Source organism: Natator depressus, chromosome 10 (assembly GCF_965152275.1).
Source record: "Natator depressus isolate rNatDep1 chromosome 10, rNatDep2.hap1, whole genome shotgun sequence".
Lineage (NCBI taxonomy): Eukaryota > Metazoa > Chordata > Testudines > Cheloniidae > Natator > Natator depressus.
Genome location: NC_134243.1, coordinates 35490188 through 35504342, shown reverse-complemented (window position 1 = coordinate 35504342; position 14155 = coordinate 35490188). Strand labels below are relative to the sequence as shown.

General features: G+C 53.0%; 1 protein-coding gene across 2 annotated transcripts; it reads right to left on the bottom strand.

The window, feature by feature from the left end:
* Window positions 1-802: 802 nt before the first annotated feature.
* On the bottom strand, window positions 803-13932 carry MCRIP2 (MAPK regulated corepressor interacting protein 2). 2 transcript variants are annotated; one of them, XM_074964692.1, is made up of 5 exons: window positions 13628-13932; window positions 13196-13274; window positions 5076-5206; window positions 2615-2716; window positions 803-1245 (listed from the first exon to the last, which is right to left on the bottom strand). In XM_074964692.1, exons 1-5 carry the CDS (start codon window positions 13680-13682, stop codon window positions 1175-1177), a joined length of 438 nt encoding a protein of 145 aa, XP_074820793.1. In that variant the 5' UTR covers window positions 13683-13932; the 3' UTR covers window positions 803-1174. The 2 variants fall into 2 exon arrangements, with proteins under 2 accessions (XP_074820793.1, XP_074820794.1); XM_074964693.1 differs by having other exon boundaries at window positions 5076-5203; window positions 13628-13928.
* Between the last annotated feature and the right edge of the window lie 223 nt (window positions 13933-14155).

The window sequence follows — 14155 nt, the reverse complement described above, 5'->3', positions numbered from 1 at the left end:
TCATCACACAGGTGCCAGGCCTGGCTGGTGGAGTGATTGGGGGGGTGGCTGGCAAGAGGAGCGGAGCCTAAGGCAATGGAGAAGAATAGTCTAAACCCTCAGTTAGTGGGTGGGGGTGGTGTGAATGTGCAGGTTCAGGGTAAGGAGGGGCAATGCCTCTGTGGTGGATGGGGTGGGGAAGGTGAGAAGCATGTCATGGGGGTGCTTAGCATAGGGAAGAACGGGCCTCTGTGAGGATGGGGCCTGGGAGAGCCCAAAGTGGCATGTTGGCCTGGCTGAACCAAGTTATTTTTGTGCTTTGAATCTGCTCCCCTTCCCTGCCCCCCCGCCCCAGGGTTCCCCATTTAAGCTGCTCCAGGGCCAGCCAGGAGCCCAAAGCCTGGAGCACAGTGAAGGGGCTGTAACAGCTCAGCAGGGAATGTGCAATGGGGCAGCCATTTCCCTGTACGGTGTGTGCCAAACGCTACCCCAGTCAGACATGGACCCCTTCCACTCCTCAGCCAGGGGCACCAGCTGCAGGTAAACTCCCTGCTGCCCATGACCAGCCCAGCTGCAAAGGCAACCAAATATTCTGACCCAGCAGCCCATCCCCATCACTCAGACACTGGTTCCTTTGCATGCCCCCCCCCCCCCCCCTGCAGTGGAGGAACCAGAAGAGTCACATGTGGCTCTGTCTGGTGCCACCAGCCTTGCAGAGGTGGAGTGGCAGCGGGTGGCTGTACCAGGCCTTGCTGTCTGTTGCCCCTCCTTGGCCAGCACCAAGCCTGCAAATAAAGCCCCACAAGCAGAGCAAGCTTCCATCCACTGGCAGTTTCAGCTCTTTATTGTACCAAGGTCCTGGCTACAGATAACCATTGTCTTCCCATAGGGCAGAGCTCAAGGGGCAGAAAGAGGAGAGAGATGACGGGGGGTAGGGGGTCACAGTCCTCTCTCTCTCCCTCCCCACCCACGCTGCAGTTGTGTTGCCAGGCCCTAGAGTCTGCAGGAGTTTCAAGTGTCTGAACACTGGCACTTAAGGAATCCCAGCCGGGGCAGTGGGCTGCTCTCCTCCCCTGTCCAGGCAGAGGGCTGTGGGTGGCATGGTAGAGCTGTGGTCCATTTCCGTTGGTGTCACTTGGGCTGGGATTATTTTAACAAGTGTATTTCTTACACTGTATTTTTGGTTGTTGTTTTTTTACGAGCCGTTTTCAATTTTGGCTAGAAACTGCTGTGCCCACCATTCCTCCAGGTCAATCGGCACGAAATCTGAAAGAGAAAGAGACTGGAACAGAATGCATGGAGATAGAAGCACAGCTTAACGGTACTCACACTGGCATATGGCAATTCCCCCATCTACCACTGGGGGGTGACATTGGACTGCAGGCGAAAGGCTCCCTATCCTCTTTTCTCCTGGCTTCTCACCACTGCCCCTGTTTGAGCTCAGGAGGGAATAATTCCCCTGCCCTGGAGCACCTCCCCTTCTTTCAACCACAGCAGATCTGCTCTTCCTGCTGGCTGCTGCAGCTGCCTGCACCATGGCTCCCCCAGTTCTTTCTTTGGGCTGCTGGGAGTATGAAGGACGCTACAGCAACCCCCCTTCTTAGTGCGTTTGATCAAGGTCTCCTTGTTCCTGCCACGAAAGTGGCAGCTTCGCTCCCTGGAGCTATGTGACTGGGCTGCCAGGTGTGGAAACTCTGGTGCCGTCAGTTTTGGAGGAGATGAGGGGGCTCCTCGTGGGAGTCTGACCCCGCCTGCTGCTCCCAGGAGAGCCCTCGACTTCCTGGCAAAAGGCTTCCCCAGTGAGTGAGTGGGGCCAAGTCAATGGTGCTCATGAGTGATCTGGCCAAGAGCAGAGTTACACAGTGCTGGTGACTCAGAAGGGGGCACTCTTCCCCTGAGCCAGATCTGGCCCAATCTGCCGGCATGGTGCTGGTGGGGGCTCCCCTCTCCCAGGTGCCACTGATCCAGCCTGGTCACTGGAATTGGGGATATTTTACAGAAGAACCAGAGAAGGGAGCTCCTAGTGACTTGGGCTGATTCAAGGTCCCAGGGCACTTTTCTCCAGAGCAGGGGACGAGCCCCAGGCTCCTGGGTAACAACATGCTGCCCTCCTGTGGACGTCTGCACTGCAGCTGGGAGCGAGCCGCCCGGCCAGACCCACTCAGGGTCACCGCGTGGCTGTTCTGGCTAGGGCTGGCACTCAGACTCTCTCACCAAGGGGGACTGGCTGGGCTTCAGAGCCTGAGCTCCAGCCCACATCGCAACCTCCACGCTGCTACTGTCTGCGTATTAGCTGGAGTCCTGCTGGCACCGGCCTGTCACCCCGGGCTGGGAGCACGCAACTGGAGCCCGCGAGCGGACAGTCAGCACCGGAAGGGGAGAGGGGGCAACAGGCATTTGAGGTGGGAGCAGAGAGCAGGAAGGGGTGCTGAGGAGGGGAGCAGGGATAATGGTGGACCCCCTCCCCCCAAGAAGCCCAAATGCAGTTGGTGGGTCACCCTAATAAAGAACTGGGGATGCACTGGTCTCTAGGAAGCCAGCCTGGTCCATCAGCCAGCACGTAGCACCTCCTCTCCTGCATGCATCTCCTGCTGAGGTATGTGCCGCCCCCTGCAGGTGGCCCCTGGACACTTACTTGTCAACACAGGGTTGGGAGTTTTCTCTGCATATTGCACCGGGCCACGCCCGCTCTCCCCTGGCCAGTTGCCGTCCAGCTGCTGTTCTACCTGCTGCCAGGCTGGAAGGGAGAGCGAAGCTGTGAGCCACCATCACACAAGGGAGCCTGCGCTCTGACTGGTCCAGCACAGGCACTGCCAGCTCTGCTGTAAGTTGGATCCCCCTTGTGCTTCTCAGCCCCCCTTTCCCCAGCCCCCTATGGCCTCCCCATCCCCCACCTCTGCCCAGATCTACAAGATTCTGCTCCAGCACCTGGCCTGGGGCAGGCATGTTGCTGCTGAGTGACGGGGGGGGGCCCTCTCATGGGTGTGTCCCCCACTGTGCCCCAGGGATAGGCTTTCCCTGCCTGCCCTGGCAAGTGCTGCTGCCTGCAGAGCCCCCAGACGCGGACCCAGGAGAGGAGACATCACGGGGCTGCTCTGGCCACCGCGCTGTGGAGATGCTCCCTGGAGCTGGTGACAGCCTTACCAAGGGAATCACATGCCCATGTGGCAGGGCAGGCAGACCTCCTCCCCCACCCCTAACAGCCCCCACCCCACACACACATTCCCTGTGTCTGAGGCCAGAAGGAACCACTGGGATCATGGGGGTTGAACGCCTGTGTAATGCAGGCCAGAGAACAGCCCCCAGTCACTCCCTAGAGCAGATCTGTCAGAAACACACCCAGTCTGGGCTGAACAACTGTCAGTGCTGGAGAACCCCCCATGCCCCTTGGTAACTTCTTCCAATGGGTTTCAGAGTGGCAGCCGTGTTAGTCTGTATCAGCAAAAAGAACGAGGAGGACTTGTGGCACCTTAGAGATTAACAACTTTATGTGAGTATAAGCTTTCGTGGGCTAAAACCCACTTCATTGGATGAACCGATGAAATGGGTTTTAGCCCACGAAAGCTTATGCTCAAATAAATTTGTTAGTCTCTAAGGTGTCACAAGTCCTCCTCGTTCTTTCTTCCAGTGGTTAATTCCCTTACTCTTACCAATTTACATCTGATTTCCAGTCTGAACTGGTCTGGCTTCAGCTTCCAGCCAGTGGATCCTGTTTGGATCTTTGCTAGACTGAAGAGCCCATTATCAAGTATTTATTCCCCAAGTAGGCTGTGATCAAGTTACCCCTCAACCTTTGCTTTGTTAAACTAACTAGACTCAAGAAGCTCCATCTGTCACTAACAGGCAGGTTTTCTAATCCTTTAATCATTCCCATGGCTTTTCTCTGACCCCTCTCCAATTTATCAACATCCCTCTTCGGCTGCAGGCACCAGAACTGGACACAGTATTCCAGCAGTAGTCTCCCCAGTGCCAGGCACAAAGATAAGATCATCTCTGGTCCTACTCGAGATTCCCCTGTTTACGCCTCCCAGGGTGGCATTAGCCTTTGAGCCACAGCATCATACTGGGAGCTCATGTTCAGCTGATTATTCACCAGGACCCCCAAATCCCAACTCAGAGTCTGGGCAAGCGAAGGAGAAAGGGGGATGCTGGCTGCAGCATGTCTGGATCACAAGAAACCTCCAATCAACATCCTCAAGTGCTCAGAGATGAGCGATGTCATGGAGGTGGCAGTTTGCTGGGGTAGTGAGAGAAGGGCCAAGTCACACAACAGGATCCTTACCATGGGTAAGCACCAGGAACCCCTGGCACAGAGACACCCCTATGTCCCCTCTATCACGTTACAGCCCCCGGGAACCCCCAGCACTGAGACACCCCTGCCTCCCCTCTGCTCTGTTACAGCCCCAGAGAACCCCAGCACCAAGACACTCCTGCATCCCCTCTGCTATGTTTCAGGCCCTGGGAACCCCCAGCACCAGAGACACCACTGCATCCCCTCTGCTTTATTACAGCCCTGGGGGAATACCCAGCTCCGAGACACCCCCCTGTTACAGCCCCTGGGAACCCCTGGAACAGAGACACCCCTGCCTCCCATCTGCTTTCTTACAGTCCCCAGGAACCCCGGCACCAAGACAACCCTCTGCTCTATTACGGCCCCCGGGAACCCTCAGCACCCAGACACCCCTGCATCCCCTCTCCTGTGTTACAGCCCCCAGGAATCCCCAGCAGCAAGACACCCCTGGGACCCCCCAGCACCAAGACACCTCTGTGTCCCCTGTGCTACATCACAGCCCCCGAGAATTCCCAGCACCGAGACACCCCTGCATCTCCTCTGCTCTATTCCAGCCCTCAGCACCGAGACACCCCTTCGTCCCCTCTGCTACGTTACAGCCCCCAGGAACCTCCAGCACTGAGATTCTCCTGCATCCCCTCTGGTCTATTACAACCCCCGGGGAACCTCTGGCACCGAGACACCCCTGCGTTCTCTCTGCTACGTTACAGCCCCCAGGAACCTCCGGCACTGATACACCCCTAGGAGACTGGGGTTTACAGAGGCTTCTCTTCTCTCTCTGAACTAGCCAGACCCCGCCTCTTACTTTCATAGACAAAACGGACGTTCTCCTCGTGGGCCAGCGTGTAGCTCTCCTCTGTGGCTGCCGTGGGCTGTGTCGTCACTGGGGGCTTCTTGCCATTCACTCTGTTGAACACGAGTTTGGGAGTTGGGCTACTGAGGCAAAGAGACAAAATCAGAGGCTGAAAAGACAGAGCTCTCTGTGTCCAGAGCCAGTCAGCTGTAGGATAGGGGGCATGGTGTAATGAGAGGAAGTGGATCTGGTGGCCAGAGACTGGGACTGGGAGTCTGGACTCCTGGGTTCTATTCGGCAGGACCTGAGACAAGTCACTTTGCTTCTTTGTCCCTAAATTTCCCCTCCCCCCCTTCCTTTAGCTGTCTGCTCTATGTTGATTAGCTCTCTGGTGCAGCACCTGTCCCTTTATCAGTCCAGCACCCAGTACAATGGTGCCTTGAGCTCAGGTGGCAGCTCTAGGCATTAATGAAATATAAACACAGTGAGGTGATGAGACCGTGATTAACGTTTGCAGTCTGCTTTCTTTAACTAACAGCCTGTTATTATAAATGATCAAATTCAATGCATGGGACTTCGATCATTTACTGTTGGGGCCACTCTTTCTGCCAACACACTTTCCAGATCCTCAGCGTGTGGACCAATGCTATGGCAGAGTCACTGCACTGTGAGTTTTCGCTGGGAAGGAAAATGTTGCAATCATCGTAGGAGCGGCAGAATTGGCAAAATAAATCGAGCCAGAGGCATTTCAGCTGGTGCCTCATCTTTCCTTGGCTTTCCTTGGCCAGGAAGTGAAATCCTATGATTGCCAGCTTCTGGCTTCACTGTGCAGTGGCTCACCCCCAACCCCCACTTGGTCTAATAGATCTAGACATTAACACGGTCACTTCCTCGTCCAAGCACCAGCATCGGGTGTGGGCACGGTGTGTGTCACTACCCATTCAAGCCAGTGGAGGGAGCCCAAGGGCAAAATATGTCAAGTCTGTGGGAGCCACTAAAACAGACTGCTCCTAACTGGTTGGGTTAGAAAAGCCCAAGTCAGCCCAGAGAGCCAGCCTGCTGGTCCCCAGTGACGTAGCTGCAGAGATGGTCACAGGCCAAACATGCTCTGGGAGAATATAGGCTTCATACTCTGAGGCCAGGTCTGCACTAAAAAGTTAGACCCAGTTGCATCGCTCAGGGGCGTGAACAATCCTCACCCCGGACCCAGCCTCGCCCCCAGTACAGACAGCGCTAGGTTGATGGAAAAATTCTTCTGTCGACCTAGCTGCCACCTCTTGGGAAGGTGACGGGGGGACCCCTGCCATCAGTGTAGGTAGCGGCCACACTGAAGCACTCCACATGTTCTCTCCAAAGGAGCTGAATATTTTACTATAGGCAGAGCTGGGAGCACCACCTAGAGTAAAGGTTGCCTGATGCTTCCCATTATAAGCTCCTGTTTTTAGTTGCTTATAACTTTGCCAAACTTCAAGCTGTTTAGGCAGAAATTTCCCATACTGAGCGTCTGCCTTAGGCTGATTTTTTGGGGAAGATTTTAGCCAAAATGGCTCAGATGTTTCTAGTAATAAGGCTTGGGAAAAAATATGTTTAAAAAAAAACTCGTGACCTTTTCTTTGAAAAGATTTAGCAGAGCCCCCATCTGCTTTGGAGCCATGATCCCCTGACAGGCCCAAGCAGGTAGAGGAAACTGCCTCATCTGGAGTACTGTGTCCAGTTTTGGGCCCCACACTACAAGAAGGATGTGGATAAATTGGAGAGAGTCCAGCGAAGGGCAACAAAAATGATTAGGGGTCTAGAGCACATGACTTATGAAGAGAGGCTGAGGGAGCTGGGATTGTTTAGTCTGCAGAAGAGAAGAATGAGGGGGGATTTGATAGCTGCTTTCAACTACCTGAAAGGGGGTTCCAAAGAGGATGGCTCTAGACTGTTCTCAATGGTAGCAGATGACAGAACGAGGAGTAATGGTCTCAAGTTGCAATGGGGGAGGTTTAGATTGGATATTAGGAAAAACTTTTTCACTAAGAGGGTGGTGAAACACTGGAATGCGTTACCTAGGGAGGTGGTAGAATCTCCTTCCTTAGAGGTTTTTAAGATCAGGCTTGACAAAGCCCTGGCTGGGATGATTTAACTGGGAATTGGTCCTGCTTCGAGCAGGGGGTTGGACTAGATGACCTTCTGGGGTCCCTTCCAACCCTGATATTCTATGATTCTATGATCTGAATGTAGAAGAGACAAGAGCCAGACCGGAGGGGCGGTGGTGTGGGTAGGGGGGAGGGAAAGAAAGGGGAGTAGATTGGGACAAAGGGTCTGGGCTGGTGGAGAAAGTCTGAGGCTAGAGATGAGGGGGGGACGGAAGGGAAAGGGAAACTAGTGGGCTGGGGGGAGACTGGGATTGCATACCAACAGGGTGGGGTAGGGGGAAGCAGCGGAGGAAGCGGGGACACAGATCTTACAAGGGGCTGGAGTGCAGCCCAGGGAGGAAGACTGGGACTGGGATCCAATGGGGATGGGTGACTAGAAGCTAAGGTGGGGGTGAGACACAGATCAGATGAGGAACCGAGAAGTCGGAAAGTGAGACTGGCTGAACAAGGAGACCGGAACTGGGGAGCCTAGGACATGCTGGGCAAGGAGACTGGGAAGAGAAGCCTGAGGAGTGGGACTTAGACAAGGAAGCAGTTTGGGGGAAATGGGCAGAAGAGTCTGTGCCCTCTAAAGCACAGTCCCCTCCAAAGCCTGGAATGGAACCCACGATTCCTGAGTCTCTCAATTCCTATGCTGTAAGCCAATATCTGTTAAACCCACTGGCAGAGTGTCCCATACCTCTTTAGTGTTGGACCCACATAGAGGATAATAACCTACCACTGCTATCAGTTACCTCATTAGCTCAGTGGCAGAGGTCTGTGCAGTATATCTAAAGTGTCCAACCCTGCTGATAAACAATGTAGGACTAAATATGATACCACTTGATGGAATTTCTGGGGGCGGTTTAGTTTGATTTTTTTAAAAACCTAGGAAATTACACACAAACATGCCATCTTACACAAGAATATAGAGGTTGCTAAGTCATGCATTCAGAAGATAAGACATACCAGAACTAAGGTTGCCCATGCAACCTTAATTTGGCCCCTTCTGCATATGCATTATGGTACAATCTTGAGTTACATGATCACACGCTATTTTTTCCCATAGGGCCTAGAAGGTGGAGGGCTCAACGAAGGAAAGAGACTGGGGTAATGTGTTTGAAACTGGAGTAGCTGCATCAATGTACACCACACTTTACACAAATGCACTAAGTGTGCAAGAAGGGTCTAAACCAGCAGAACTACTAGAATTGACTGGGAATTTGATGGAAAATGCTGTTTCCACCAAAAAAACCCCCCCTGATTTTGCAAAAATCTTCAATTTTCTGTCAGGAAAATAGAAATGAAATATTATGTTTCAGGATGGGTCAACCCAGATTGAAACATTTCAGTTTGTTGAAGAGAATCAAAGTTTTTCAGGTCAGTATAGTATTAATCTCTTGTCTGCTTGAGCTGCCATAGTATCTCATGGGAACTGTAGTTTGGGTGCCTTATGCCACCATTCTTCTCTATTGAATGGCATCTCTGACTGTACTACATCTCCCATGATGCTCTGTGGTGGGCCCTGTAACTGAACCATTGTGGGAGGGCCTTGTGAGTCACCTGACCACAATGCATCATGGGAGATGTAATCTAGCTGGGGATCCTAGCCTCATAGAAGATAGTAGATCACAAGGCATTCAAACAGACCAAACCATTTGAATTTGGGAATGTGAAAACAGAAACATTTAAATGAAACATATTGAAGTGAAACTTTTCAGAATTTGCTGTTCTGGGGAAAATCTCCATATTTCAATTTTTCTTCCTGATTTGGGACAAAAACAAATTTTGAAATATCAGAATTTTGGATGGGGCAGAAATTCCAATTTCACCAGCTCTCACAGTTCCCCAAGTCTAGAAATTCCACCATACTCAAGGCCTCAGTTAGTGACCTGAAGGCCGGGACCTGCCCTGCCACCATTTGAGACGATCAGTCCTGAAAAGTGCTTGAGACCCTGTCTGACCAAGTCTCACAAAATACTGCTAAAGTCTATTTTTGACTCCATTGTCTGTCCCTGGGAGCCATTCCCCTGCCTTGATGAATCTACAGTGCAATAACACAACCTAAGCAATGTCATATGATCCAGTGAGGAAGGCGCTCAGAATGCCAAAGGAAAATTATATTCTGTATAACATTCAACACAGTGTGAATGTTACAGCCAGGATGGTAAATAAGTGACTTGCAATTTTAAAGACGGTAAATGTTTAACGACCATATTGTTTAATGTGTGAAAGACAATTGACAAAGGGGAAAAATGGAGCTTGTGTGTCTTTTCTTGTTTGGTTCTTGAGGATGGAGAAAAACGGCCAGAAAGATGTTTGGGGATTTTTAGGGATCCCCCAACCTCCAATCTGCATGATTTTCACATTAGACACTAAAGTGTTGTCTGCCCTGGGAAATTCTATGGATGACTAGAGATCTACTAAGATTCTGACACTGAAAATAGCAAAGAAATGAAAACTGATTAATAGAGAGGGAAAGACTATATCAACCTCTGTTTCTTGTTTTAACTCCTATTCTGTATCTCTAGCCCTTTCAGTTAAGAGCAGAGAAAGTTCCAAACCATAGCACTGTGTCATCCAAGGAGTCCTCCAGCAAAAACAGGAAGACTGACATTCCTGATGTTTCTGAACAATAACAAATATCAAACCCTTCCAGACCTCCACTGTATACCACAAAGAAGGGGCACAGACATAGGTCATCTTGACGGGAGAATCTCGTGGCTATGAGTTAAACTGAAGTCTGGTCAAAATGAGAAAACAGCCTTTCATGGTTAATGAAGGCTGTGGTTTGTTTAATAGGCTCTAAGGGAAATAATATATTAACTGGTGAAATCAGTGGGTTTGACATCAGCAGTAACTTGCCCAATCATCATACGGCTCTTTTGCATACTGCATTTCCATTGGTTGCAATGCTTTTAAAGTAACTACATTATATAGTCTTCTGAGGCATCATAGCAGTGCAATGTCTAAAGTGTTCCAAAGATGGATTTTTTCTATGAAATATATTATAATGTTTCCCCTAGAGTATAATCCCCTAAACATAATTATATCTATTACCCATTTGGTGGAAGAACAGAAACAAGCAGACCAGTCACTCCCAACCTGTGGTCTGCAGAGCACTTACTGGTGGCTTGTGGAGAGTTGGTTGGTCTCATGGTGCTATCTTCTCCCTGTCTCCAGCTGCTACGCTGCACTAAGAGAACAACCACTTTCCCTCATGTTAACTTTTTATGCAGGCAATTACCATGGTGGTGTTATGTGATCCTGAATGGGAGGGCAGAGGGAACTGGGTGAATGGGAGGGGAAGTACTCACGAGACAATCTCTCTAATAAGGTATGGCCCAATCTATGAAAAGTTTTGAGAGCTTCCCAAAGTAGACAATGCCAGGGAATAATCAGGGCCCCACTATATACATCCCATCATGAAAATGAAGATTCTCCCCACACCAGAGAATTAAGCGGAGGAACTGATGATATCATCGATAGACTAATCTACTCCTTACTGTTTGGAGGTGTGTATCCCTCCCCGCCCACCTCAGCCTGATCTGAATGGATCTGCAGTTTCCTTGGCCTTTAACTGAAACTTCTCCCCCCGCTCTTAGTTCTGTTTCATCTGCAGCTACAGAATAAAAATCAGATCTGATGGCTATGTCGTCACCAGAAATCTGTGTTTAATCGTTCCAACAAGGGGCTATTTCTGAAGAACTTTTACAGTACATGCTACGGTTGGTTAAGAGTGAATATAGTTCTGCTGTTTGTAAATGGAAATACTGTCTGATTTCATTTGTTCATTGTTTGACAAATAGCATGTGATCATGTAATTAAAAAACAGTACAGTAATGGTCACTCCCGATAGGGCAGAGTTAAGGCTGTGTGTACAATAGCAATGTTGCAATATCCTGACTTTCAAATGCTTAGCTGTGCATCCCTAAGGTTTCCTTATTGCATTTTTGCTGTGTGGAATTTTGAGTGATCTGATGAGGGAGTCCATGCTGGAGAGATATTGGGAATTCTATGCAGCATTCACAGCTGATAATTTTCCAGATGGAAGGGTTCACTGCATTCATGTACCCCAGACTGTACATGTGGGTGATCCAGCAGGGGGTGCCAAAGCATCCATGGGGCTCAACGTGGGGGCCAAGGTCCAGCCAGGTGGATCAGACAGCACAATTGAGAACCAAGTATAGAGCTAAGGTGGAATACCACTCTGCCCTTGGCTATTTTTCCCTGGAGTGGACAACAGAGAGGCTTGGACATGGGCAGTGACTGTGACTTGAGCCAGTGGATTGCAGTGGCTAACTGCCTCTGGCCCCTGCACCACCTCCAGCCTGGATTTCTGGCTATGTCATCATAGTGCCACATGCTGCTCTGACCTTTCCGTCTCCTCATGTGGGCTGGGAAACTAGGTAATATTTCTTATTGCAGGCAGGAGGCTGGGTGGGCCGTCCCAATGCACCTTCATTGCCCTTGCCTAGGCCACTGAATGCCTGAGGGCTGGACCCATTCTTATCTTCAGACCCACAAAGAGGGTTTAATTCCTTATCTTCAGGCTACACTATTTGGGAAAGAGCTGGTTGGGGTGGGGGTCAGAGACTGGGGAGGGTCTCTGCTTCTCCACCATGGGAGGATCCTCTATGAGCCAGGCTGTAAAGGGCTTGGACCCCATCTGCTTGAATCTGCAGTTCCCATGGCCTTTAAGTGAAAACTCTCCTCACTGAGTTGTTTCAAGCACAAGGGAGCTGGGGGTATGGATGAAGGAACAGAAAGGCTGCATGGGGGGGCGGGGGGTAACACCTATTAGTTGCACCTGATCCTGTAATGGCTCATCTGAACCAGGCCATGAACTTCCAACATGACCTCTGTATTTGGCAGTCCCCCACACCCGCCATGCTCAAGCACAGAAGTTTCTGAAGAGGCTCCCCTGCCTGGGACTGAGCCCCTGGGTGACGTCCTGGCCCCAATTAAGTCAATGGGAGTTATGCCCAGTGCTTAAAGTGGGGGTGGGGTTTGCAAGGTCACAGACGGAAGTTTTAAAAAAATTCTCCAGGGTCCCTGAGGTGTGCACTTTAAGGGTTGTCTTGCCAGAACCACTGCTCCCAGAGTATGACGGACACCACACACACATTCTCCCCCCGCCCCCGCATATCCTACTAGGTCCCAAATCTTGTGGCCCCACTATCCCTACATGGGTGTTGGAGCCCCGGGGCGCTGGCAATTCCAATGGGCTAGTATGGCTCCTTCCCTTGGATGGGGGGCAGCAGGAGACCTTAATTTAGCAGAGGCCCTGGGAGCAACTAGTTCAGCTTCAGGGCATCCCCACGCCTGTACTTTGGTACACCCGGCTCCTGCCCCTCCCCCGGTGGGGAGCATGTGTGCCTGTTCACTGGGGCAAAGGCTAACTCTGGGCAGCAGCAAGAGGGGGAACTGCCAGTGCTTCTGATCTGGCTGGCACCCCTTGGGCTACCCGCTCCACACCTCCACCCCCCACGCTGTCCCCCTGCCCCGCCCCCTAGCTCTCTGCACTCGCCCCCCACGCTCCGTGCCCCCTGCCCCGCCCCCAGCTTGCTGCCTCTCCCCCACGCTCCCTGCCCCGCCCCCCAGCTCTCTGCACTCGCCCCCCACGCTCCGTGCCCCCTGCCCCGCCCCCAGTTCTCTGCACCACTCGCCCCCAGTCCCCAACTCCAGCCCCGCCGGCAGCGGGCCCTGCCCTAGCCTGGATCCCTCTCCCCGGCCCTCCGCAGGCCTTTGCCGGCCTGGGGAAGCAGCGATCGGGGCCGGTTCCCGAGTCCGCTGCTCGCCTCCACCCCCTGATCCTTCCCCGCCAGCCCCTCCTCCTGCTCCGGAGCCATGTGGCAAGGACAAGCCGGGTAACCTCTGCACAAGGTCACCCCTCCCCCGGGCTGCCGCGCCCCGCACCTGGGCACCCCCCGCGGGAGGCTGGAGCCGGGCTGCCGGCGAGCTGGGACCCGGGAGTGGCACGTGCCAGATGCAGCCCGGCCCGGAGCTCACCTTGACAGAGGCCAGGCGCTGTGCGGCGGCTGCCGGCCTTTCAGATCCGCCGCCTTGCTCTCCACCTGCTGCGTGGGACCTGCGGGGAGACAGCGGCGTCAGGGCGGGCACAAGCCCCGCGAGCCCCCAGCCGCGCCTGGGCACGACCCACAGTCCCCCGGGGGCACATCTCCCCGGCCCGGCCCCCTGCCCTCCCAGGTCAGGCAGGCAGGCAACGGGGCACGGGCGACTCTCTGCCCCAGGCAACGTGGTGCTTGAGGAGGGCACGCAGCCGAGCGGGGCGGGGGGAGAGCTCAGAGGAGCAGCACCGGGGGAGGGGGAAGCAGAGTCCTCCTGGCCCCGCAGGGCCAGAACAGGGGCGCCGTCCCCCCACCCCCACCCCAGCCTGCCCCCACCAAAGAGAAGCAGCTGCCCGTTTGGCTGCCCCCTCACCTGTCCTTCTCTGGGTGGCTAGCTTGCTAGGTCCCCTGGTAATCGTGTACATCATGTGCCCCGCAGCTCCAGCGGATCGTGTGGCAGGGCTGGAGGGAGCCCGGCACCCAGCTTCGCTGTTGCGCTGGGGAAATGCTTGCCCGGCTCCCGGAGCGGGCCGCTAGCAGAAGACGGGTCTAGCCAGAGCTTCCAAAGCCAGAGCTGCCTGTTGCAAAACTCTTCCAAGATGCCTTTGACTTTAACTTCGCTGCGCAGAGCTGGGGGTAGACAGCGATTCCCCTTTAACAGGCAGAGGGAGGCCGTGAGAGACAGCAGCATGTATGCAACACGCCCCCCAAGCCTCTTAAAGGGGCAGGCGGCGGCTCTGCTTCATTGTCCAACTACAAAACACCTAAGGCGCCCTGGATTCTGCTCACTGAACAAGGGGAATACACAGTGGAGAAAGAAATCGGGCCGGGGCTCCTCCCTGTTCTCTCTGCGTTTGCTGGGTGAATCAAATATTTGGTGTTGTTTAACCGTATTTTGTTT